This window comes from Taudactylus pleione, unplaced genomic scaffold (assembly GCF_031769625.1).
Source record: "Taudactylus pleione unplaced genomic scaffold, aTauple2 ptg000916l, whole genome shotgun sequence".
Lineage (NCBI taxonomy): Eukaryota > Metazoa > Chordata > Amphibia > Anura > Myobatrachidae > Taudactylus > Taudactylus pleione.
The window spans coordinates 2,737,256-2,764,709 of NW_028285317.1; the positions used below are offsets into that span (position 1 = coordinate 2,737,256).

Consider the following 27,454-nt stretch of genomic DNA (forward strand, 5'->3'; position numbering starts at 1 on the left):
CGACCTTTTGACCCTGTCGACCTGTATCCATGTCAGCCTTTTTTTGTCAACCCTTTGTCCCTGTCGACCAATTGCCTGTCTAACATCTGTTGTCTATCTAGACATTGTCTATCTAATTCCTGTCTCTTATACCAAACCCACTGTTTTATTAGAGTCAACCAGTCACTAATGTGAACGTTAACCCTAATAGTAATGGTAACCCTAAGCCTCATAGCCAATATTTGTGCTGATGCAGCTTCCTTCACATAAAACTATCCCGCAGGAGATGGCAGATACTGTATGTCAGCCTCATATTCTCTAACCAGAGGGATCATTGGGGCATTTATCTGTTCTATACGTTTTATACAGGTTTTATTTTCCAAGAATAAAAAACTGTGATGACTAAAATGAAGGTGCACCTTGTCCGCACACATCGCACAGGAGTAGAAGAGAGAAAAGGTTACATATCACGGGTTATGCACATTAATAAACGCCTCTTTCTTACAGGAAACTACTTGTGGAACGTTGGCCTCATTTTAAAACTTGCTTTCCTGATGTTGTGCATCTTGCTGCTGTCACTCTCTCAGGTAGGGCTGGATGTGCTTTTCACTTGATGTATGTTTTTTTAATTAATCTCTGTTAGCTTGTGTTATCGGTTGTAGCATTAATATCATTATATCACTCATTTCAGATCATGGGCCTGTAATGAACAGGTTGAAATAAATGTAGCACCTACAGTAGGTGCTAGAAGCTATTACCAGCTAGTATAATGTCATACAGCGCTCAGTGGGAGATGTTGCCATAGATGGTAACTGTTTACGCTGAAAGCTGTATCCTGTATATGAGCTTGGTAATACATCTGAAACTTTTTTAGGTGCTATAAATGTGGCAATCAGAAGCTATTACAAGCTAGTATAGTGAAATATAATATTCAACACTGTTTCCCTATCACACATGGTGTTCCCACTTAAATGTCTTTGCCCATGTGTTAACTTTGAAACTTTTTATTTTCTGTACAGATGTATCCTTACACATCTTTGCTGCAGTAGCGCTAAAAAGACCCTCTCGGCGAGCAGGTCCCACAAGATTCTGCTGGCGCCTGGCGTCTTTTAATTTATTTATTTATTTATTTTTAATTTATTTGCCGTAAAAGTCGCAATGCGTTGTTTTCGCAATGCGTTGTGATTAGGACGCACCAGCCGATTGCGCTGATTAAATTTATATGCGACACTTGTATATCTGTTTGCAACTGAGTCTCTGAATCTGTATGCAAAGTGCTACAATGTAGCGGACGCAGCTTTTTTCATTCCAAGTTCTGTTGTGGTTCATACACAGACTCAGGTGCACACAGATATACAAGTGTTGCATATCAAACTAATCTGCACAGTCTGCTGGGGTGTCCTAGTCCCATCGCATTGTGACTTAGACACATTTTAGGTATAAAAGACACCCGGCGCTAGCAGAGTAGCACAGGACATGGCGGCTCACTCACGCCATGCAAGTCGCACTGCGTGGCCTATTGAAGCTAGATGTATGAGGACACATCTGTACTATACACTTGGCAACCAGACACCTGAGCTAGGGATTTACAATACTGTGAAATTAGCTCTGTAATCCTGACCAGTATAACTAGGGATATTGTTTGTTCCATGCAGGGTTCTTTCGAGAATATCTTTTCTCTCTGGCCTATATCCAAACTGTTTGAGTTGAATGGAAACGTCTATGAATGGTGGTTCAGATGGAAGTTAGACCGATACGTAAGTCTTTTATGACCTCCCTATATGAACAGGTATTTTCGAATTTGTTGGGTTGGGTATGAAATCCCGGCGGCTCAATATCCGCCAGGATGAAATGCAGACGCCGGAAGCCCGAACGAGGAGAATCCCGAAGGAGCATGTAAGTAAACCAACCCCACCTTCCTCCCCCCCTAACCCTCCCTTAGGGGTGCCTAACCCTAATACTCCCAGGTAGGTGCCTAACCCTCCTGGAGGGGGGGGGGGGGGCTGACCCTGACCTCCTCCCAGTGCTTCCTAACCCCAACCCCCCCCCCCCCCTCTTTCCCTAGCCTAACCCTTTCCGGGAGGTGCCTACCCCTAAGTCCCCCCTCGGGGGTACCTAAACCGTTCCGTCGGGATTAACATAGGCTTCCAAATACTGACGCCTATCTTAAGTCCCTTGTTGGGATATTGACCGGCGGAATTTAGTCCACTGCTCTATAAACTAAATCCTGTTACTAATGTCTGTAGTGAATCAGCACGCCTTATAAATACAGATTACGGAGTGGGAGAAATAGTGGCAGCTAAGCGGTTAATGGCAGGATTTGTATATTTGGGATGTAGACAGGATGTCTACAGTCACTATGTCGACAGTGTGGGATGTAGTCATAATATCAACTAACAATATCAACAATAGGCTGCGGCAGGGCAGGTTAGGGTTACGCACTAGAGGATGAGTTGGGTATAGGCTGCAGGAGGGGAGGTTAGTGTTACGCACTAGAGGATGAGTTGGGCATAGGCTGTGGGAGGGGAGGTTAGGGTTATGCACTAGAGGATGAGTTGGGTATAGGCTCCAGGAGAGGAGGTTAGGGTTATGCACTAGAGGATCAGTTGGGTATAGGCTGTGGGAGGGGAGGTTAGGGTTATGCACTAGAGGATGAGTTGGGCATAGGCTGCAGGAGGGGAGGTTAGGGTTATGCACTAGAGGATGAGTTGGGTATAGGCTGTGGGAGGGGAGGTTATGGTTACGCACTAGAGGGTGAGCTAGGTATAGGCTGCGGGAGGGGAGGTTAGGGTTATGCACTAGAGGATGAGTTGGGTATAGGCTGCAGGAGGGAAGGTTAGGGTTACGCACTAGAGGATGAGTTAGGTATAGGCTGCAGGAGAGGAGGTTATGGTTACGCACTAGTGGATGAGTTGGGTATAGGCTGCGGGAGGGAAGGTTAGGTTACGCACTAGAGAATGAGTTGGGCATAGGTTGCAGAAGGGGAGGTTAGGGTTATGCACTAGAGGATGAGTTAGGTATAGGCTGCAGGAGGGGAGGTTATGGTTACGCACTAGTGGATGAGTTGGGTATAGGCTGCGGGAGGGAAGGTTAGGTTACGCACTAGAGAATGAGTTGGGCATAGGTTGCAGAAGGGGAGGTTAGGGTTACGCACTTGAGGATGAGTTAGGTATAGGCTGCTGGAGAGAAGGGTAGGGTTACGCACTAGAGGATGAGTTGGGCGTAGGCTGTGGGAGGGGAGGTTAGGGTTATGCACTAGAGGATGAGTTGGGCATAGGCTGCAGGAGGGGAGGTTATGGTTACGCACTTGAGGATGAGTTGGGTATAGGCTGCAGGAGGGGAGGTTAGGGTTATGCACTAGAGGATGAGTTGGGTATAGGCTGCAGGAGGGAAGGTTAGGGTTACGCACTAGAGGATGAGTTAGGTATAGGCTGCGGGAGGGGAGGTTAGGGTTATGCACTAGAGGATGAGTTGGGTATAGGCTGCGGGAGGGGAGGTTAGGGTTATACACTAGAGGATGATTTAGGTATAGGCTTCGGCAGGGAAGGTTAGGGTTATGCACTAGAGGATGAGTTGGGCGTAGGCTGTGGGATGGGAGGTTAGGGTTATGCACTAGAGGATTAGTTGGGTATAGGCTGCAGGAGGGGAGGTTAGGGTTATGCACTAGAGGATGAGTTAGGTATAGTCTGCGGGAGGGGAGGTTATGGTTACGCACTAGAGGATGAGTTAGGTATAAGCTGCGGGAGGGGAGGTTAGGGTTATGCACTAGAGGATGATTTGGGCATAGGCTGCGGGAGGGGAGGTTAGGGTTATGCACTAGAGGATGAGATGGGAATAGGCTGCGGGAGGGAAGGTTAGGTTACGCACTAGAGGATGAGTTGGGTATAGGCTGCAGGAACTGAGGTTAGGGTTATGCACTAGAGGATGAGTTAGGTATAGGCTGCTGGAGGGGAGGTTAGGTTACGCACTAGAGGATGAGTTGGGTATAGGCTGCAGGAAGGGAGGTTAGGGTTATGCACTAGAGGATGAGATGGGAATAAGCTGCGGGAGGGGAGGTTAGGTTACGCACTAGAGGATGAGTTGGGTATAGGCTGCAGTTAGGGTTATACACTAGAGGATGCGTTAGGTATAGGCTGCGGGAGGGAAGGTTAGGGTTATGTACTAGAGGATGAGTTGGGCATAGGCTGCAGGAGGGGAGGTTATGGTTACGCACTAGAGGATGAGTTGGGTATAGACTGCAGGAGAGGAGGTTAGGGTTATGCACTAGAGGATCAGTTGGGTATAGGCTGCTGGAGGGGAGGTTAGGGATAGGCTACAAGAGTGAAGGTTAGGGATAGGCTACAAGAGTGAAGGTTAGGGATAGGCTACAGGAGTGAAGGTTAGGGATAGGCTACAAGAGTGAAGGTTAGGGATAGGCTACAGGAGTGAAGGTTAGGATTAGGCACTAGGGAGAGTGTTAGGATTAGTCATACTTACCGCAGGAAGCAACACATGCTTCCGCTGGAAGTCATCCTGACCTCACCACCGGACCTTGGAGCCACTGCTGGAGCCACTGAAAGGTAAGTCAGCACTAGACCACCAGGGACGGTTTATCTATACATTGTAATCATGTCGAAATTTCATCAGTGTCTGTGTTGTCAATGTCGACATGACTGGCATGTCAGCATTTTTACCATGTCGGTATTCCCATGTCGAAAAATATATCACACCCCGACAGTGAGTATGCCAGTGCCGCTTTCTTGTGTCTACATAGTCCCTGTCGACATGGAGACACTGGACATCTTGTATGAATCCTGTGTGTTAATGTTAGAACACTATAAAACATGTTGTTTCCTGTTTCCCCTTCTAGGCCGTCTTCCACGGTATGCTCTTTGCGTTCATGTACCTGGCATTACAGAAGCACCAAGTGCTTTCTGAAGGGAAAGGAGAACCTCTATTTTCGAGCAAAGTGTCAAATGTTTTACTCTTCTTTTCAGTGGTTTCTTTTCTGGTAAGTTTATAAAAAGATCAATATTCCATAATACAGCTAAAGTGTAGCACCTCCTTTACCCAGCGTACATCAGCCACAGGGACCTGGCAGGTATCTGCTCCTTCCGCCTGCGCATTGCCAGCAGTACCAGCGTGGGGTAATGGAAATGCTGGGTGTAGTAGGTATTACCGCCACCTGCATGGCCGACGGTTCAAATCCTGACAGCGGCAGCCTGGCAAGGGTGAAAATCCCTATCATCAAAAGGTAAGTATCGCTAACCTAATTCTACCCCCTAATCCTTACTCTCCCTTAGGGGTGCCTAACCCTAAACCCCCCCTCCTAAGTGCCTAAACCTAACTCCCCCTTCCCTGCAGCCTAAGTCTCCCGGGGAGGGTGCCTAACCCTAACCCCCACCCCTTACCCTAGCCTAAACCTAACCCTCCCGGGGGGGTGCTTAACCCCAAGTTCCCCCGGGAGCCATAAAACCTAAATGCGGCTGTCATTAGTACCACGCCGGGATTAGAGAGTTGGGAAGCCAGCGGTCGGCATTTAGACTGTCGGCTTCCTGACTACATCCCGGAAATGCTCTGTGCACGCTGCCACCAAGCTCACCATAGGGCATTACATATATGTAGCGATTAGGAAGCACTAGAGAGCTGGAAGGACTAGAGTCAATGAAGCCTCACTCTGCCTGATAGCTGTAGTTTAATGCCCGCTTCATGATGAGAGTGTAAAACCAGCTGACATTTCTATAATACTTCCCTTTTTTCAATTTGTGGAATCCTCTTTCTGTCTGATTACACAGTGTTGCTGTTGTGTAAGTGATTTATTGTTTGATCTCGGGCTTCTCACAAAGGCGTCCCATTTGCATTTTATGTTGCGCATCCAATCTGCAAGTGCACAAACTGCTGCTACCTCAACCGTGGCAAATATAGTAATAAAAAACAAACTAAGATTGCATACGGGCATCAAGGCGATGGCTGTTTATGATTCATTCTGTCATCTTAATGTCTGGGATCTCGGACAAAACAATCTCTGCCCCCATTCTGGCTCTGGTGAGGTATAGACATATGCAAATCTCTCCAAGTGGTGCAGTGAGGATCACTGATTACAGGTAATAATAAAAATTACCTTGTAGTTAGTTATGCAGCAGAATTATTAACATTTTTTACTTGCAGTAACAAAAAATTGGACTGGGAACCTCGTGTACTGTACAGTAGCCTAAATTGAGTCCATGCATGGCCCTTGTGACCTAGTAATTCATCTAATGGTGGGTACACACTAGAAGATATGTCATCTGATCGGAGCGACATATGTGGTACATCGTCTAGTGCAGTGTTGGCTAACCTTGACACTCCAGCTGTTATGGAACTACATAACCCAGCATGCACTGCTACAGTTTTGCTATTAGGGCATGCTAAAACTGTGGCAGGGCATGCTGGGATATATAGTTCTACAACAGCTGGAGTGTCAAGTTTAGCCAACACTGGTCTAGTGTGTACCCATGATATGCGCGCTTCCGCAGATCGTTGGCTACATCGCCCATTGGCCCTACTGCAGGGCTGACTCGGGATGTCGCTAACAATGTCATGCCAACACTTACCTCCCCCTGCCGGACCTGGCATTGGCAAGTGTGTATGCACTTGCCAGGTCCCGGCGCTGGCGATGTCGCGCTGGGTACACATAGTCTAATATGTCATTATAATGCATGTGCGTGTATATAGATAGATATTATAGTCTATAAAGTACAGAAAGCCTTGATGGAACGGTGATACATGCCCCTTAGTAATCACTATGGAGTAAATTTACTAAGATGGAATAAGAAGTGATGTTGCCCATAGCAACCAATCAGAATCCAGGTATTATCTTCTAGAAGGTGCTAGATAAATTAGTAGAATCTGGTTGCTATGGGCAACATCACTTCTTAAATAGAACTCCCATCTTAGTAAATTTACCCCTGTGAACCCATTATTTAGCTCTGTGGACACATTGTACCCGTGTTTCAGTATAATAGATAGAGATGGGTAATTTGCTGCTTCTCTGCAGATGTTCTCATACATACCTTTGTAATGGGACACGGGCCATAGTGAGCTATCTCAGCGCGCACCACTCATAGCATATGTCCTATAATCACTGAACTGGTGAGCAGCATAATCCAGCAACGATGCAGGTTTTTATTAATAGAATTTATTGCAATGTCCAATGATGTAAAGCGCATTTCTCGATCAAACCTGTACTTGGTAGCGCAGTTTTCATATTTGGTATATTCTATAAAGCATTTATAAGATTCACAGCGCCTCCTTCTTTCCTTAGACCTACTCGATATGGGCCAGCAGCTGTAACAACAAAACACAGTGTAACGAGATGCACCCGTCGGTCTCTGTCATACAGGTAAAGGTTATTTATGTGTTTGGGCAGACAGCGTAGGAATGACAGGGAGACATTTTACAGGTGGCACTGTCCTCCAAACCAGAGGTAAACAGCCTGTGGTTCTCTTTCTGTTAGGCATGCTGTGATTTGTAGTCCCATCACAGTGATCGAGCCACGGGCTGCCTAAGCCTGCTAAAAGCTAAGGAAAATGGCTGAATGTCCAAAAATATAGTATATGTTTGTAGGAATGCATATGTGTGTGTATATATATATAAATATATATAAATATATATATAAAAGAAATTAATGTATATTGATTAGAAATAGCTCTTTCCAATGGCGATTCATCCATGTACATTATGTAAATGTTCTAATCACATTTACATCTTATTTGGACGCCCCCTAGTGCCTGTTTGCATTGCTGCACTTAATGGCCGGTAGCACCTGGTATATGCATGATTTTTCTTTTATTTTTGTTATTGTTAATTGTTTGTTCTTCCATCCGCTCGCAAGTTTTAAAGATAAAAAAATTATATATTGTATAGATCTGCAGATCTATTCTGCTAGAATATATTATATAGAACATCCAAAAACCAGTTTCATATATCTAAACGTTACATTACAATATTGTTGTTAGGTTTGTGTCAGTTTCTGCAGTCATTAAAAGAGACACGCCATGTCCAAGTTTATGTAACATTTGTGCCATGACTTTTATTTAAATTGCTGTGTTTAAGATAAGATTACATGGCCAAAGCCTCCTCCCCATAGTCAGACAAATAATGCAGAATGTCCATGCCTGTACTATACTTTCTGTCTTGGGAAATGTATCTCTTTGTGTTTTGCTACATTTTGTTTTTGTCTTCCATGCAGATTTTAGCTTTTGTACTTATAAGAAACATTCCCGGATATGCTCGCTCTGTATATAGCTCCTTCTTTGCCTGGTTTGGCAAAATTTCTTTGGAAGTAAGTATCTGCTGCTGACTAACAGTGATTCGCTTCATTTAGAATCTATCTGTACATTTTCTCTATCAGTTCCTGTTGTATTATTTCAACCCCACCAGTAAGGACCAGTCACGGCTCCACGATGCCCCTGGTTCCGTTTGAATGTATAGGCTGCGTTCTACAAGGTCATTTACGCAGTGCGATGCCTTGGCTGGTGGATCGCCCACTTACTCTCCATCCTCCACTGCAAAGTAGAAGTGCGCTTAGGTGTGCGGAGAGGCAAAAACTCCTAAGGCACACTCTGCAAAAGTGTAAAGGTCACGGTACAACCGCTAACCTCTTTTAGTTCCACCACTTTTGTTAAGATGATCCTTCTTATTCGGGTTCCATAGGGTCCACAGGAATTACCTTGGGGGTATGTGGTTGGAGTGATCCAGGCACCAAACAGTTAAAAGCTTTAACTCCCAGGATGCACTGGGTTCTCCTCCATATATACCCCGCCCCTTGCTACAGGTACTGAGTTTTTTGTTTGGTGCGCAGGATCAGTGCACCTTGTAACAGGGCATTGCTTAGGCAGTCCCAAGCTTTTTTTTTTTTTCATGATCAAGCAGCACTAGGCGTCTCAATGGACGCCCGTGCTGCTGCTCCATCTTCCGCTGGCCAGAGCCGCAACACCAGTGAGGGCACTGGTGATTTCGGCGGGCGCCAGCGGAGTTGATAGACACTGGGCTTCCCGCGCCTGGGTTGCTCCTCCCTGCCTCCCTGTTATATGAGACGCCCAGAGACCACTTTCAGGTGCTCTACTGTAGCTGCGAATCTCAGGAGGTTTGTCTCCCTGTATATCTCTCCTTAGGTGGCCAGATTATACAGAGCTCAATATCCTACTAAGCTTTTGTGCTGTTCGTAGTTGATATATAATCTCTATCTTTATGTCAGTTCTGCTGTATGTTATACTGCTGTTTTTTCCTGGATAACTGTCAGTTATAACTATCGCTGCTATTTCTCCTCATAACCCTCTGTTACAGGTGTGTGGGTTATTTTGGGGGTGAACACTGTCACATTGTATTGGCATAACATTGTACTGTTTATTTATGTCTAATGATAAAGAGAAGCAGGAGGTTGAAGCCCCTGTGCTGGTTTCATGTATGGCCTGTCAGGTGGGCTTGTCCCCTTAGGATTTCATACAGGATGGATTATGTGGTCGCTGTTATAAGGAGTCACCACATCAGTCCAGCCTAGCAGCTCCTGGGCAGGAAGCCCCTTGGGCTTTTTTCTCAGGTTATGGCACAGGTTGTGAACCGTTTATCTACACCCATGCCGACCCCTATTATGGGGTGCCCTCAGCAACTACAGCCTACTATGTTGGGCAATCAGATGTCCGGCTTCCAAATCAAATGATAAACCCTCGGCCTGATGGAGCGGGCCTCCCCTGGGGAATTCCACGGCAGGAGGCCGACTTCTTCAGTTTTCGGATACCTGGCATCACAACAACAACAGACGCCAGGGTCCGGGAAGTGGTCTCTCGAGGGTACGCCCTTTCTGGAAAAGTCCCCCACAAAGGGTTATTATTCCAATCTATTTTTGACCCAGAAGCCCAATGGGTCCCACCGGCCTATTCTGAAATTTGAAAGGTCTCAACAGATTTATTCGGCAGCCCAAGTTCTGTATGGAAACTCTTTTTGGTAAATTGTTCTGGCAATGGAACCCGGGGGATTTTATGGTGTCCTTGGACATTCAGGATGCATATCTACATGTGCCAATTACACCTTCCCACCAAAGGTTTTTGCGGTTTGAGGTTCTGCAGCAACATTTCCAATTTCAGTTGTTGCCTTTTAGTTTGTCAACAGCCCAACTGGTCTTTACCAATGTGAGGACATGGGATGTGTGTTACAAATTTACTGGCAGCATCTCAGTCATTGCAGAGATCAATTTACTTTTTAGTCCTTTTGTGTCCCCCTTCCCGTCTCCTAGTGTATGTGTGATCATTCTCAGGACACACATTTCCATTAGCATGTCTATTATGTACTGTAATAATGTAAGTTATTGAAATGTTTAATACTGGATAAGCCTTGATGTTAGCCTGGTCCATATGTCTGTGTTAGAGCAAGGTGACACCTCCCAAAACAAAAGACCCTCTAAGTTAATTCCCACCTCCCCAGGGGACGCTCAGGATTTACTCCTCCTTCCATTTGCCTGTTTTGTGCTTCACGTGAACCTGGTAGACTGAACGGAACCATCCCAGCAGGTGTTCGTCAGGGAAGTAATATCCAGAGGAGGTAGGAGAAAGTGACAGCATAAGGGACTCGCACCAATCAGGAAACGGTGCAACCCCCCCTGGGAGGTCACAATATCGTGGGAAATTGGAAGATTTTAAAACAGGTCACTGAAGGTAACTCGACATGTTAGTCGCTGACTTTGGCTAAGAGGCCTCGCTCTGCCAAGGTGCTAGTGGAACGCATTACCAGTTCTGTGGATTTATACTTGGAAATTCTGCAAGGACCTATACGCTATTCATTGCTGTGTGTTCTGTGATTAGCTTCTACTGCATGGGGTCCTGGAAATGCTTGATTGTACCCAGGGACTATCACTGCTGTGTGATCTCTGATAGTTTCTATGTGTGGGGTCCTGGAAGTGATTGAGTGGACATACGCTATGCACTGCTGCGTGATCAGTGATAGTTTCTACTGTGGGGACTGAGGGTCTCTAGCTATTTCGTGGAATTGTTCTGGGACATTATACTCTACTGGGACTGCCTCTGTCTGGACTGCTACCTGTCTATTGCCCGTTCACTGGATTTACTGCTTGTCCTGACATATTATCTATTTCTGTGTGCTGTGGAAAAATAAACCATCACGTTGGTTTCATCTGCTCGGTGTCTGGGTGATTGAGTGAACCCCGTATCCTCACAACCAAGATAATGGCAGTAATGACGACCTACCTCGGGCGTCAGGGAGTCAAAATACTGCCATACTTGGACGACCTCGTGATATTGCTACATTCTCCAGAGAGACTGATGATTGCCTGCCTACACAGACACGGCTGGATCATAAACTGGAAAAAGTCATCGCTTTCTCTAGTACAACAGATGGTGCATTTAGGTACACTCCTGGATTCTCTGGCACAAAGGATATTTCTGCTAGGAGACAAGATTGTGGCCTTTCAATTTCTCTGCAATCAGACGGTGTCTATCCACTCAGCGATGCAGATTCTGGGGTCCATGGTGTCCACCTTCGACTTGGTGGAATATACTCAGTTTCACTCCAGACCACTGCAAAAGCTGATCCTCTCCTGTTGGAACGTGGAGTACCAGTTAATAAAATCACAGACGATCCATCTTTCCCCAGAGGTTCAGCGTTCCCTCTCATGGTGGTTGCAGATGTTTCATCTGAACAGGGATCGCCCCTTCTGGATTCCAGATTGGGTGCTCCTCACTACCGATGCCAGCCTCTGCGGATGGGGCATAGAAAATATGATCCTGAAGTTTTTAGGGTCTCAAGAGTGCTTGCTTGCTTTTCTCCAGGCTGGGTTAGACCTGGGTCTCTGCCTGGCCACCCTGAGACTTCAGGCATCTGCACTCTCAGGTTGGTTTCAGTGAAGGATGTTAGGACATTTATTCAGGGTGTTCTGAGGGTTCAGCCTCCTTTTGTCCCTCCGGTAGCTCCGTGGGATTTGTCTTTGGTTCTCATGGCTCTACAGGCTCCCCCATTTGAACCCCTGAAATCAGTAGACCTTAAGTGGTTGACAGTGAAGATGGTTTTTCTTCTTGCTAACTCCTCTGCCCGCAGGGTCTCTGATTTGGCAGCCCTTTCTTGTCACTCTCCCTTTTGATTTTTCATCAGGATAGAGCTGTTCTTCGTACCAGGGCGGGTTACCTTCCTAAGGTAGTATCCCGTTTTCATGCAAATTAAGAAATTGTGGTTCCAGCCTTCAGACCTCATGGTAGGTGAAGTTTCTCTGGATGTGGTGCGGGCCCTACATATCTAGGTGGATCGCACCAACTCCATTAGGAAATCGGATTCTCTTTTTGTGTTGTATGGCGGTCATAAGCGAGGTTGGCCAGCTGACAAACAGACTCTGGCTAGATGGCGTCGTATGATGATTTCTCAGGCTTACACACAAGCTGTTGCAAACACAGTGACAGCACATTCTACTCGATCTGTGGGACAATTGTGTACGTTTCGTCGTGGTGTCTCTGCTGAACAATTGTGCCAGGCATCCACGTAGTCTTCCGTCCACACTTTTCTTAAATTTTACGCATTTGATACTTTTGCCTCTCAGGATGCTACCTTTGGGCATTGGATTCTCCTTTCTGCTAAACAGGAGCGTCCCCACCCTTAAGGGAACTGCTTTGGGACTTCCCCAAGGTAATTTTTGTGGACCCTATGGAACCCGAAGAAGAAAATAAGAGTTATGCTTTACTGTCATCTTTGAAATTGTAAAGACGACACCGTTAATTTGCTCTAAATATCATTACTAACAGGTCGGCATTAGTGCTTCAAATTGACATTTTGATTGTCTTAACATTCATACCAAACCCCTTGACTTACATTAATCATGAGAATGATTGGGAATTGTGTTCATTACATGTTGCAGTTCTGTGCCTGTGAAATATGGTATGCCGTTGCTTGGAGTGCGCCCATGAATGTACTTCTCCGCCAAAATGCAACATGGGCGCGCATAGGCATATCAGGCACACAGACATGCTATGTTGCTGACCATGGGCGCTCCCGCATGTCGTCAACGACATCATCCGTCGGCCCTACATGCAGGTCCGACGGCGGATATCGTTGGTGAGGACTATGTTGCCGAATGCAGCATGACCCCAGCCGTCGCCCCCTCGCTGCCGGCATCAACAAGTGTTTATGCACTTGCTAGTGCCGTGGTCCCATCACTAAAGATTTCGGGCACACTAGACATCGTCTCGTGTCTACCCGGCGTAACTGTCATTTTTCAAACACAGCCTGTAAAATAACAGAAGCTGATTGGTTGGTCCTTCATCTCTCCACACTTTATCTCTCTCCAAGAATTGATACATCTCCACCAGTGTGTGGTATTATGAGGAATAGTGTACTCCTCCTGCGAAATTCAGGTATATGAAATATTTACTCTGGGATATAAGTATATAACACCCTGGAGTTCTGTGACTTGTATAAAAGCCCACACTCGCCGCCTAGTAATTTTATGTGATTACAGCACACCTTGGTGGTTTTATAGATTGTCCTGTTTTATTTGCTGTCTATGGTTTGTGCTTCAGTTTAGTTCTCATCCATGTCATTTAAATGTGAAGCCTGGAGTATTTTGGTACAAAATGTATTTTTACTACTTTGATCATTTGTATAAAGGTAAACAACAAATATAAATTATACTCTATGAATATCCGTAAATACTAATATGGGAAAGGACGTTCTAGTAACATCGTATTTTTTCCTTCCAGCTATTCATCTGCCAGTATCACATATGGTTGGCGGCCGACACGAAGGGGATACTGGTTCTCATACCCGGAAACCCGATGCTCAACATAATAATTAGCACTTTCATATTTGTGTGCGTGGCACATGAAATCTCTCACATCACTAATGACCTGGCGCAGATCTTAGTTCCCAAGGACCGCTCAGCGCTTATAAAGAGCATCATGGGCATCGCCAGCTTCACTTTCCTGCTTCTGTTCTTATCTGGGCTGCAGCAGTAGCAGGACCTCATGTAACACCTGGTACGACGTCTGACACCGCAGGAACATTGTCTACCTACCGCGCCCGAGGCCGCCGAGCTTCAGCGGACGCTGCCGTTGTGTCTTCTTGAAAACAATCTCTAGAAAGCAAAATGAATCAAGATGTAGATGCCGCCACAATGGCGCCCGGGAACAACACCGCACAAGGCGGCAAATTTCTAAAAAGAAAAATTGACTTCCGTTTTCGCTCTTTTTGTTTGTCTGTAGTGGAGCTGCACGCCGAGGCGCGGCGCATGGACGTCTCCGACTCTTTTGTTATCCTAAAACTTGGAGAGAGAGCGCTTGCAAATCATCACTGACCACTCAAGCTGTGAAGCAGATCTATACGTTGTGCGAGAGCGCTGGGTTTATGCTGAAGAGTGAGATAAAGCGTGTGGGGTACTGAATGTGCAATCGTTAAAGGAAAGCCAGCAACAGCATGTTATTTTTAAATGGGTTGTGTAAAATTAAATAGGACGAACTTGGTAATTTATTTCATAATAAAAGGCAGAGCTATTTATTACATCTACGGATTTCTGATGATGCTCCTCCCCTTTTAGTATGATTTTTGTTTGTTTTCAGCACATTTAGTAAACTGCAGGTGGCGCTGTTTCAACTGCTGGTTGTGAAAGCAATTTAGTCAGTGAGTGTGTACTCTCCAGAGCTACTAATATACTAAGCGGGGAGAAGTATCAGTACTTGGCGTGTACCTGGTATTTGCACGCGGCGTAGGCAGCCATCGTATGGTTTGTACGTCTATGCAGGGTATCTATTCGCTAGGAACCTGACATCAATAAGGCACGAGGCACACAGTGCCCCATGCCTCAGTGATGGATATAGATCCTTGACAGAAGTAGATGGGCACTGTTTTATGAGAATCGTTTCAGACCACATATCGGCTGCCTACACTATGAATGTTTTTCTAAAAAATAAAAAAAAAAACTATAAAAAAAAATGTTTATTTAATTTATACACTTTAAAAAATTACTTTTTTGTTGGTTCTCCTTTAATTTTGGCTAGTGAAGATAGGTAGTATATGGTGATAATCTGGAATCCTTTATTCCTTGGGCATTGCTTATGAGTTAGATTTTTTTTCTTTGTTCTGTGTGTTAAAGTGTATTGGTGTGAATGTGTATGAATGTGATTTCAATGCTTTGCACAGGTTACGCAGGAACTAGATATGTTAGGTGTATATATTTTTAAAGACTTTTTTTTTTTTTATTATTATTATTTTATGTTGAAACACTCACTTTTTTTTTTCCCCCTTACACAAATATTGTACTCCCCCCCCCTCCCCCCTAATTCTCTCACAGCCTGGGTGCATGGTCTGGCTGAATCAAGCTGAAGCGGAAAACGTCCTGATTTGCAGACCTGGAATGCAAAAGCAGCCAGTAGAAAACTAGCACATAAGCATAGGTTTACTGTCAGTGACTTTTGCCTTTGTCCTGTTACTGTATCAGCCGAGACCAAAAGCTGACTGTTTTTAGCTCCCTCATTTAAGTGGATCTAGATTACCCCCCACCCCACCCCACCCCAAATATAAAACACACAAGAGCAGCTACACATTAAAGAATTATTTTGCATGTCAGGTTATATCCTATACCTTCAGGGGGTTTGGCAGGTCCCCTGATACACTGTATACACCTGCCCAACACTTCTTCTACACGCAGACTTGTGACAAAAGTGATGTTTGCCTAGAATTATTCAAGTGCAAATTGTGTTCCTAAATGTTACTGATCCAGGATGGGAGGTCCAGGCGGCAAGTGCGGGTGGGTGTGAGGGTGCAGCTTGTCCTAAACCGCTTTAATTCAGCAGATGTGTCTGCAAGTTGGAAAATAATATTTGATGTAGCAGGTGAACTGTTCCATTTTTGGGAGGCATGTTTTATTATACTTCAGTGATACTAAAGGAAGAACCACTAATTAATAAGAATATTAATGAAGAATGTTTTCATGCTCCAGTTAATTTTGTTTGCCGAACATGATGTAACAGTGACATTGTAACACAGTTGTACAAATCATATATTACATTTGCCAAGCCCGGAAGTAAGTCACTTGGGGCAGCTGAAACTCGCAGCTACGATGTGAAGATGCTGAGGACAGAGTGTGTGTGTGTGTGTGTTTTGTTTATTTTTGCAATAATAAGTCATTGGGGGTCTCGACTGTTTTTGAATGAACTTTTGTGAAGTTTTAAGTGTTGTTTATTATGTTACTTTATGTTATTTATACATGCGTGCATGTGTTTACATCCTGATAAAGGTCTTTTTGATTGGTGTTATTCTTTACTTATGTTATGAAGTGTATACTAAGTATCTGGCTGAGTAAATGATGGGTAAATAAATATTATTCCGTTGTTTGGTTTCAAATTATTTTAAAGGTGAAAACTGCATTATCTCCCAAAGAATTGTATACCGCAAATCGCGTTGCGGGTGAGAAATGTTTTTAGTAATATCTGTGAGGCTGGATAAAATAAGAACACTACACTAACAAATAATTTAGGGACAGCAAAGGAGTTAGTCACTTAATTCACCACATGTACAGATGTGTCTTTGCATCTAGGGGTCTATTTACTAAGCAGTGTTAGGAGAAGTGAAAAGTGATAAGGTGCCAGCCAATCAGCTCCCAACTGTCATTTTTCAAACAGCCTGTGAGATGACAGTTGGGAGCTGATTGACTGGCACCTTATCACTTTTCACTTCCCCTAACACTGCTTAGTAAATAGACGCCTTAGCCTCAATACACCATGGAGCATGATATGCCTGGCGTGAGTAAGGCATATCATGCAACTCTGCTAGGGCCAGGTGTATTTGCAGAATATGCGTCTAAGGGCTGGGTTAAATTAGCGCCGGCGATATCATCAGATTTTTTTTTTCTGCCGATATCATCGCCAAAACAAACAGGTGAAGAGTTTTCTCCATCTCAGACCAGGAAAAAAAAACCATGCAAAATCCCTATTTTTGCCTAAAAATGTGGGGATTTTTTTCAGAACCCTTTGGACACCCCCCCTAATGATAAATGATACCCCCCAAAAAACGTTAATTGTGTACTTTAGTGAAAAAACGACCGCTCAAATTTTGGGGGCAAAAAACAAAAACCCGTTGAAAATGATTAGAAACCAATTTATTCTCCAAGAAATTACTGTTCCACGTAAATTGGGGGATACGCTAAAATGGGTGCAAGTATATTTTCGTGTCGTAAAAATTTAATTTTAAAAACCATTAAAATGCATGCTGCGACCGCGTTCAATGTTTAAAACACATGATGCATCCATACCGCCTCCCAAAAAATCCGACCCAATACGTTAAAACTATTTTCAACGGTTTTATTTTTTTACCCAAAATTTGCCACCATAGTGCGCAACTTATGGAAAAAGTTTGAGGTAATTTATCATTAGTGTATCCAAAGGGTTCTGGAAGAAATCCCCACATTTTTATGTAAAAATAGAGATTTTGCATTTTGTTTTCTCCTGGTTTGAGATGGAGCAAATTTTTTGGCGAAAAACAGCCGATTTCGCCTGTATTTTGGCGATAAATGGCCGATTTTGCCGCTGATGGCAAACGCCTGTGTTCACCGCTAAATGATGCCCCTAAGTCGCAGTGTGATGCGACTAGGAAGCACCAGGATTCTGTGCGCACCTGAGTCTGTAAACGGAACTTGGCGTGGAAAAAAGCTGTGGCCGCTGCATCTTAGCACTTCGCATGCTGATTGAGAGACTCAGTCGCGCACAGATATAAAAGTGTCACAGATCCAATTAATCAGCACAGTCTCCTGGTGCTTCCTAGTCACAACACATTGCGACTTAGGCCCGTATTCAATTAGATGCGAAAAGTCGAGATCCGCAAAAAAGTTTCGCCGTTTGCGACTTTTCACCTGCCGGAAAAGTAGCGCCGTATTCAATTCCATCCGCTTTTCGCGTATGCGAAAACGCAATGTAATTGGAGAAAAAGTTTTGCCTCGAATAGGTGGTGAAAAGTGCAAATTGTTATTTTGGGGTGCAAAGGTGGGGGAACCACTCTGCACCCTAGGAACCCCCCAAAAGGATAACTGCATCAAAAAATCCCTAAAATAAATATAGGAACACCCCCAAAAGAGACTGAAAAAGTAGTACAAAGTGGGGGTACAAACTTAAAAGGTAGTGAAATAGACTTTAGGGGGGGTCTATAAGTAGCGGGGAGGTGGGTTTTTTTTGTTTGCAGGTGCTTGTTTTTTTTGTTTTTTTTAAACCTTTACTTTATCGACTTTAAAACATACTAGCACCCATTTTCTAGTACCCCAAATTTGACAGGACTACTTATTTTCACCCAAAAAAAACTGCCTAATGCTATTCTTCACCACTACTGCATAGACGCTAATTAGAAGAAATTGATACACCTTAAGTACCCCAAATAGCTTTATTAGGGCTATTCGGGGGCATGTACCTTGATCCCCAATGTTAGTGCATCTTTTAGGGGGTGTCAGGCTGATTTCCCCAAATCTGATAGCACTTTTCGCCGGGTTTGCATTTGCCTGGTTCCGTTTTCGCATATTTTGGAATTGAATGCGGCGAATAGCGGAGGCGCGCGTAATAAGTTTCCACAGCTAAAATATGCGATGTCGGCAAAGTCTGGCATGCGAAAAAGTATCGCGGGTGTGAAACTAATTGAATACTGGCTTTAGTTGTGTTGTCGGCTAAAAAAAAAGTTGACCGGCGACAGCAGAGACTCACGGGACCAGGCGTACCGAGAAGGGCTGTTTGGCGCAACTGCAGCAAAGGTGAGTGAGGACACATCTGTAGATAAATTTAGGGGAGGTATCAAAACTTCTAAAGAGGACAAGTGAAGAACCAATCGGCTTCTAGCTATTAAATATCAAGTACACTATAAAATGATTGGTAGAATCTCTTTTGGTTGCCATGGACAACTTCTCCAACTGTCCTCTACTGCAGGCTTGATATATCTTCCCCTTTGTCTTTTCCATAGGAACCTCCACTGATTACAATACTTGAGAGGAGGTGTATCAAGCCTTGGAAAGAGAGTCAACCAATCAGCTTCTGTCATTTAATAAATAGAGAAAACTGTGTCTGCGCTGGTACAGTATCTACACACAAAGGGCCTGAGTCAGAGCCGCTCGTAAGCGGTCGCTCGTTCGCTCCAAGTGATGCTCGCACATCTGCACATGCGTATGGGTCATAATGCGCATGCGCCAACCAGTCAGTGCGGTCAGAAAATGTGTGTTCGCAAAATAGCGAGTGCCTGCTAATTTGAGTGACAGGATGAGGCGTTTGTGGGTGGTAACAGGGGAAGGTGCTTGAAAACGGGGAGTGGAGATCAGAATGCAGGCGTGCCAAACGGTCAAAACGGGCGTTTTAAGGGTGTGCATAATTAACAAAGCAGCGTCATCGGCCACGTCACTTGGTTGTCTCTTAGCCTGAACTGTTCGCATGATTGCGGTAGGAAAATCCAACCACAAGCACTGCGAGCAGTTCAGACGCCTTTCGGTGTACTCGATTAATCTAATAAATAGCGGAGATGACGTAGAATGCGAACGCCCAGGGGGCGTCTTTACAAAATAGCGAGCGAATGTTTCGTTCGCTCGCTCAGACCTAGAGGCGTCAACAGACCGCAAAGAGCGAGCGCTCAATTTAAATAGCCGGCCCCTTTTCCTAAACTAGCGAGCACAAATAGCGTCCGGCTCTGAATCAGGCCCAAATTCCCAGGCTGTTAGTTTAAAATTTATTTAAGTATATGTAAACATACAAATAAACTGCAGTTCAACCATTTAAAACGTGAAAAACACACTAATAAGCAATATATATCACTAATTAAATGACCTCTGTGACATACATCACATTCCTCTAATTTAATGCAATCAGACTAGTACAAAAAGATCCCAATTTATACAGAGGACAAATGTGCATGATATGGGGACTTTCTGTTCCAAATTGTTTCCCTTTGCATCACTGAATACCGATACTCTGTAATGTTCACATAAGTGGAAATGAATCTCCAACACACACATTATGGAATCAGTATGATTTCCCGACAGCGGAAGCCCAGCAGTGAAGATCCCGACAGGTGAGTATTTTTTCTATTTACTAACCTCCACCCCAAGTGCCTAACCCTAACCCCCCCCCCCTTCCCCACACATAGCCAATGAGCTCCAAGTGAGTACATCTGTTGTATAGCAATAATTAGTATAAGCAGGGGCGCCGAGAGGGGGGGGGGAGCGTGTACAGATTACCAGAGCCCGGGCTTCCGGCGGGGGCCCGGGTCTGGCGCTGCTCCCCCTCCCTCACAGCAGCCCAGCACACAGCATGTGCTGAGCTGCAGTGGAGACTGCTCATGGCTGCTGAGTGGCAGCCACAGCAGTGTCCTATGCCTGTGCAGGGGAGCGATCACACTGATCGCGCCACCCCTGGCTTTGAGCAGGGCTGAGGGGGCCCAGAGCGCCCCCCTCCCCAGCGCGCGGCGATGCAAAGCTTTTTTTTTCCGAGAAGGGGGCGTGGCCATGTCTCCCGCGATTAAGCCATGCCCCCCTATTACCCGGGCCCGCCGCGGCTCTCAGCGGGCCTGAGTATAAGCAATTAGCCTTGGGAATTAAAAAAAACATTTATTTATATATATATATATATATGGCAATAGGACTGGCTCTCAGAGTACAACAATATGACTTTACCAGGTGCCTCCACGGCAGATTGTAAGTACAGTTCAGAGAAGGTGCGGCACTCACGGGTAGCATATATGAGCACAAATAGTCTTTAACGTTTCAGTTTTTTCTAATTCTGAAGACAGTTATAAAAAACTGAAACGTTAAAGACTATTTGTGCTCGTATATGCTACCCGTGAGTGCCGCACCTTCTCTGAACTGTGTGTAATATATATATATATACACAATGTGTAAGACCTCAAAGGTGCGGAACTCCGGTACATGAATTATAAGCAGGAAAACGTGGTAGTTTTCAACGTTTCAGTTTATCACCAAAAGCTGCATACACACACGATTTTGTTACCAACGATTTTATGAACGATTATCTGCCAGATTTTTTAAAGTGTAATGAACGATTTTTTTGAACTACGAACTATTTTTGCATATTAACTTACTGAAAATCGTTGAGTTGACAAGTCTTGAATGATTATCGTTCATGCACGTTAACGTTTGTAGTTCAGTCATCGTTTGACTCAGAAAGTGAACGATTTTTTTAAACGATATCGTTTAACGATAATCGTTCAAAAAAATCGTTGTGTGTGTATGCAGCTAAACTGTTCTCTTCTCCACTTTATCTGTCTCCAAGGAAGGAAGGAAGGCCATTTAGAGCTAGAGGACTGTGGGGTCTATTTAAGTGAAAGGAGTTAAGGTGGCAGCCAATCAGCTCCCAACTGTCATTTTTCAAACACAGCTTGTGACGTGGCAGTTAGGAGCTGATTGGCTGGTACCTTCTCATTTCACTTTGTCTCCTAACACTGCTTAGTAAATAGACCCCTGCGTGTATTGGATACAGACAGGAGGCGTTCACTGAATGTGATGCCTAAAGCAGTGAGAATCCCCAGGACGGATAGTGAGGTCAGGTGCTGTTGATCAGGAAATTATTGCTAAACAGGGTTCTGTCTGAGTAGACCAAGTTCAGTCCAATGTCTAATACTGGGTACACACCTTACAGATATATCTGCAGATTGAGTGATCTGCAGATGATGGATGTTCATACGTTCAACGTGTTGTGTGTACGGGCGGTTCCCGAGAATTCTCCGATCCAATAAAAAAATGCCTATTCGCACTACTCACAGCGGAGGGGAGCGAATTAACTGCCAAATGAGATTTGCGAGAAATGCATGAAAATGTGGGGAGACCATCCTGGACCCCCCAAAATGGATAATTTCATTAGCAGGACCGTAAAGATGGCTGTTTGTGGCCATTAGGAAGTTACTGTAGGTTTTGAAATGGTGTCAAATGGCTGATTTGTGCTTTTTTTTTTTTTTTTTTTAAATGCAAGAATCTCAAACGAATTAAACGAAAAATGCAAAAAAAAACTAGGAAAAAGGGTGATTTGGGGGTACTTTGAGGGTGCCTTGAAAAATGGAAAAAAAATATAAAAATTATTTTTCAACTAAAAAAAATATTGTAATTAAATTAGGGGTGCCTAAACTAACGAAAAAGTTGATTTTGGGGTAATTTGAGGACATTTTTGTTTTTTACCTCCAAGAAATTACATGTAATTATTGGACTAATTAAGCTAATTAGCAACCTCCAAATGCCTATTTGGTCATTAGGGGAAGTGTCCAAGGGGTTCAGCACAGTGTCCCGACATTTTAACATTCAAATAAAGATTTTCCTTTCCATCTCTCACCCTCAGGGAGGTGCGAGTGGATACTTGCGAATTCAGTCTGACTGATTCAGGCCGAGTTGCTAATTGGATTGCAAAATCAATTCACTATGCGAATTCGAAGTGAAAATTCACACCTACTAGGATTGACCCCTATGTGGTCTATTTACTAAGCTTTGTTAGGAAATAAAGCGCCGTATACAATTGCCCAGGCGAAAAGCTGAGATCGGCAAAAAGTTGTCGCAGGTGACGTCATTTCGCCAGGCGAGAACTTTTTCCCATATTCAATTCCAAAGACTTTTCGCCGGTGCGAAAAGTCTGCGCCTTGTAACCAGCGGGAAAGATTCGCCTCTGAAAGGAGATGTAAAAAGTGCAAAATTGGGGGTTTGGGGTGCAAAGTTTCGGGAACACCCCTGCAGCCTTGAGACAGTCCCCAAAGGTAAACTGCTTAAAAAAAAGTTTCAAAATACTTTAGAACACCCCAAAAAATTACTTTCGTTTTGGGGTCAAAAACAAAGTTGGGGGACAAAATTAAAAACTAGCGAAATCGACTCCAGGTATGCCCCATGCTTTTTTTTTTTTATTGCAGGTGCAGGCTGAAGGTGCGTATTTTACGTTTTTCAAAAACGCACTTTAGCGATTTTTAACAATGCTAGCACCCATTTTCATGTATCCCAAATTTGCTGGGACTACTTATTTTTGCAAAAAAAACCTGCTAAATGCTATTCTTCACCACTTGTGCAAAGACGCAAAATAGCACAAACTTAGAGCATTTAAGAACCCGAAATACCTTCAGCAGGGCTATTTGGGGGTATCCATAGTGATCCCCCATGTCAGTGCATCTTTTGGGGGCTGTCAGGGTGATTTGCCCAAATCTGACAGGACTTTTCGCCGATTACAGTTTTGCCTGGACACGTTCTCGCGTCCTTTGCAATTGAATAGGGCGAATTGCGGTGACGAGCATGATACTTCCGGAGCCAAAACTAGCGATGATGGCGAAAACTCGGGCATGCGAAAAGTCCAGGACTTTTCGCCGGCAATTGAATATGGCCCAAAGTGAATGGTGATAAGGTACCAGCCAATCAGCTCCTAACTGTCATGTCACAAGCTGTGTTTGAAAAATGACAGGAGCTGATTGGCTGGCACCTTATCTCCGTTCACTTTATCTCCTAACAAAGCTGAGTAAATAGACCCCTAAAACTGCTTTTACACCTAAATCCTGGGTCTGACCCAAGATTTGGAACACCGTTCTAAAACGGGTCAGACCCAGGACATTTCTTTTGTACTCCTGCGCCAATCCGGATTATTCCCGGATCGGCGACGTTCACACTGCACACGGGTGCAGTGGAACACTTCTCCCGGCGCTTGGAGATGACCTCTTCAAACGCCGAGAAACCGGAAGTCCTCATGCTGTAAACGGGACCCGGGTCAAACGACCTGGGGTACCCGTTTACAATGCAGGTTTCACAGGTTGTTCCCATGTAAAACCCTGCAAGTTACCTGGGTTGGATTACCGAGGTCTCTCGACCTGGGAATCCAACCCTGGCCCCTTTTACACCAAGGAGCTACTCGGGTTAACCCTGCAATAACCCAGGTTTTAGCTCTGGTGTAAAAGGGGTATAATATAAAGCTCATAATGGAGGGCTGTGAAATAATAAGTTCTAGTAGCTGAATTATCTAACCACTTTGATTTTAGTTCACAGTAATTGTGTAGTCAGACATTTATAAAAACATTAAACCCCTTTGCGGCGAGGCTTTTTTTCCACCATGTCCTGAGGCGATTTTTGGGCTGGTCACATTCCATCATCAGTGGCAGCCATTTTATGTGCAGGGCACACACAAGCGGTACTGTACCTTGCTGCTGTTTTGCTCATAGTACACTCTGGGGCTGATTGAGAACACATGTATGTGTGGCTGATACGCCACGCATCTCAGCTCCCAGAGTTTTCTCAATCTGCAGCAGTTTGCACCCTGGCATCAGGGGCGTATCTATAATGGGTGCAGGGTGGGCGGGGAACACGGGCCCCTGGGTCCAGGAGGGCCCAGCACCGCACACCCTGCACCCATAATATGACTTACCTCTCCGGAGTCCCACGTCAGCGCAGGCGTCCGGCGCTGTAAAACAACTGGAAAATGGCCGTGGCGGCCATTTTCCCGATGTCTGCGCATGCACAGTACAGGGGAAAATGGCCACCAAGGCCATTTTTGCAGTGACCTGTGTAGACACTATAGACTCTGGGCACACTCTAGTGCCCAGAGTCTCTAACTCCGGCGCTGGCCGCACACAGTTCAGTGCGCTGCTGGCCGCCGGGCGGAGAGTAGGGGGGCCCATGTCGGAGACTGCACACGGACCCCCTCCTCTCTAGAAACGCCCCTGCTTGGCAGTTGTCTGGTATAACACCCCTTTACCCTCTAAGGGACACCAGGTTACTAACTCCTATGTAATCTTTTTTACCCTCTCTTAAACTCATGTTAAGTGGTGTACATCTTATTACTATTCAGTGCCTCCACCCAAGTATTGGTAGTAGACCGGGCCTACTTGGAAAAACACAAATGAGAATAAACTCTTGCTTAAACTATATCACTGCATGCTTATAATTTTACTTAAGCTCACAACTGACACTCGCAAATAATAACATCTTGTTATAGACATTATGTAATCACATAACCCAATTACAACATGAGTGGTAAAATTTAACTGAACAGAGTAACAATCAATCCTTGTATATAAATGAATAACTTATATGTATATAGTGGAAATACAAGTCATATTTTACTGTAACACCTGTGGTCCTAAAGTAGTTGATACATTGCAAGTCCTCAACTTGTTTAATACGGGGTAAGTACTTTACACCACTGTCAGTTTGTAGTCCCATCGACACTTGTCAATGTTCCTAACTTTTAGTATATAAAAGTTCTGTTGTCGGAAAATCCTTTGATGGTAACTTTTCCTGTATACTGCTATCTATGGGCCTGATTCAGAGCCGGACGCAATTAGCGCTCGCTCGTCCTGAAAATAGGGGTGGCTATTCAAATGAACCGTTCGCTCTTTGCGGTCTGTTCACGCCTCTAGGTCTGAACGAGCGAACAAGACTTGCGGTCGTTTTTTGGGAAACTACGCCCCCTGGCCGCTCGCATCCTACGTCATGTCCGCTATTTATTAGATTAATCGAGTACATTGACCAGCGTATGAACTGCTCGCTATTCTTGTGGTTGGTTTTTGCTACCACAATTTTGCGAGCAGTTCTGGCTTAAAAAAAACCCAGTGACGTGGTCAATGACGCTGCAGTTTTAATTATGCACACCCATAAAACGCCCGTTTTGACCTTTAAGCACGCCTGCGATCGGATCTCCACTCCCCGTTTTAAAGCACCTTCCCCTGTTGCCACCCACAAACGCCTCTTTCTGTCACTCAAATTATCAGGCATTCGCTATTTTGCGAGCACATGAATTTCGGCCGCACTGACTGGTTCGCGCATGCGTATAAAGATCCGTACGCATGCGCAGTTGGGCAAACATCGCTCGGAGCGAACGAGCGGCCGCTTACGAGTGGCTCTGAATCAGGCCCTATATCCACTGAAGGATAAATAAAGTTCATACATGTGTTGCAAATGTTTCTAAGAGAATAGCATTTAGTTATAATCCACCTGAGTTTTAAAATCTTTCCTTAGTTTGGTAGTTTGCCTAATACCTTCAAATGTATTCTTGTGTGTGTCTGTGTGTATATATATATATATTAGGGGTGTGCACCGGCCACTTTTCGTGTTTTGGATCTGGATTGGTTTTGCCAAAACCACCCTTCCGTGTTTTGGGTTCTGGGTTTTGTGTTTTGGATCTGTATTTTTTTTAAAAACAGCTAAAATCACAGAATTTGTAGGTTTTTCTGCTCCTATGCTATTATTAACCTCAATAACCTTAATTTCCACTCATTTCCAGTCTATTCTGAACACCTCACACCTCACAATAGTGTTTTTATGTCCAAAAGGTTGCACCGAGGTAGCTGGATGACTATGCTAAGCGACACGAGTGGGCGGCACAAACACGTGACCCATCTAGGAGTGACACTGCAGTGGCAGACAGGATGGCAGTTTGAAAAACTAGGCCCCAAACTGTACATAATGCAAAGAAAAAAAAGAAGTGCAAGATGGAATTGTCCTTGGGCCCTCCCTCCCACCCACCCTTATGTTGTATAAACAGGACATGCACACTTTAACTAACCAATCATTTCAGCGCCAGGGTCTGCCACACAACTGTGGCTGAAATGATTGGTTCGTTTGGGCCCCCACAAAACAAGCTGGCAATTAATCTGTCCCTGCACAAACTGGCTCTACGGAGGCAAGATGTCATCCTCATCCTCCTCATCCACCGATTCCTCACCCTCTTCAGTGTGTACATCCTCATCCTCACAGAGTATTAATTCGTCCCCGCTGGAACCACAGGTCCCTCTGTACGTTCTGAAGGCTGGTCTCCCTGGAAGAGTTGATAATTCATTTTATGAACATCATCTTCTCCACATTTTGTGGAAGCAATCTCCTACGCCTTTCGCTGACAAGGTTCCCGGCTGCACTAAACACTCTTTCGGAGTACACACTGGAGGGGGGGCAACTCAGGTAAAATAGAGCCAGTTTGTACAGGGACCTCCAAATTGCTTTTTCCTGCCAGTACAGGTACAGACTGTCTGACATGCCTACTTGGATGCTGTCACCGATGTAATCCTTTAACAGACAGACGCACGCTTGTCGCTGCTGCTTTGAGGATGCAAGTGCGGCTACAGCCCACACAATTCACAAAGACCAAAAAAAAACAACAATATTTTTATTATTTGTGTAGCACACTTTGAGGGTGTCACCACCCTTTAACAGACAGACGCACGCTTGTCGCTGCTGCTTTGAGGATGCAGGTGGAATCTAGACGGGATTTGGAACCGGGGACACACTTCCTCCATCAATTGTCTAAATCCCACTGCACTAATGGCGGATACCGGACGCACGTCTAACACCAACATAGCAGTCAAGGCCTCAGTTATACGTTTTGCTTCAGGATGACTGCTGTCGTACTTCATCCTCATCGCTAGGGACTGTTGGAGGGTCAATTGTTTAGTAAAAGTAGTGATGTTCCTACTTCCTCTCTGGGATGATGAACAACTCCCAGCAGCAGCAATAGCACTAGGAGGAAGTGGTTCTTGATCTTTC

The 27,454-nt window shown here is 44.7% G+C and overlaps 1 protein-coding gene across 1 annotated transcript in view; it reads left to right on the top strand.

Moving 5' to 3' along the window:
* CASD1 (CAS1 domain sialic acid O acetyltransferase 1) overlaps positions 1-16,319 on the top strand; it is a 76,139-nt gene extending 59,820 nt beyond the window's left edge. The window contains exons 14-19 of the mRNA XM_088459615.1: positions 487-566; positions 1,635-1,736; positions 4,829-4,969; positions 7,262-7,339; positions 8,189-8,281; positions 13,695-16,319. Coding sequence (XP_088315741.1) covers positions 487-566; positions 1,635-1,736; positions 4,829-4,969; positions 7,262-7,339; positions 8,189-8,281; positions 13,695-13,949 — 749 coding nt within the window. The 3' untranslated portion in view covers positions 13,950-16,319. The remainder of the gene's footprint in view (positions 1-486; positions 567-1,634; positions 1,737-4,828; positions 4,970-7,261; positions 7,340-8,188; positions 8,282-13,694) is intronic.
* The last annotated feature ends 11,135 nt before the right edge of the window (positions 16,320-27,454 follow it).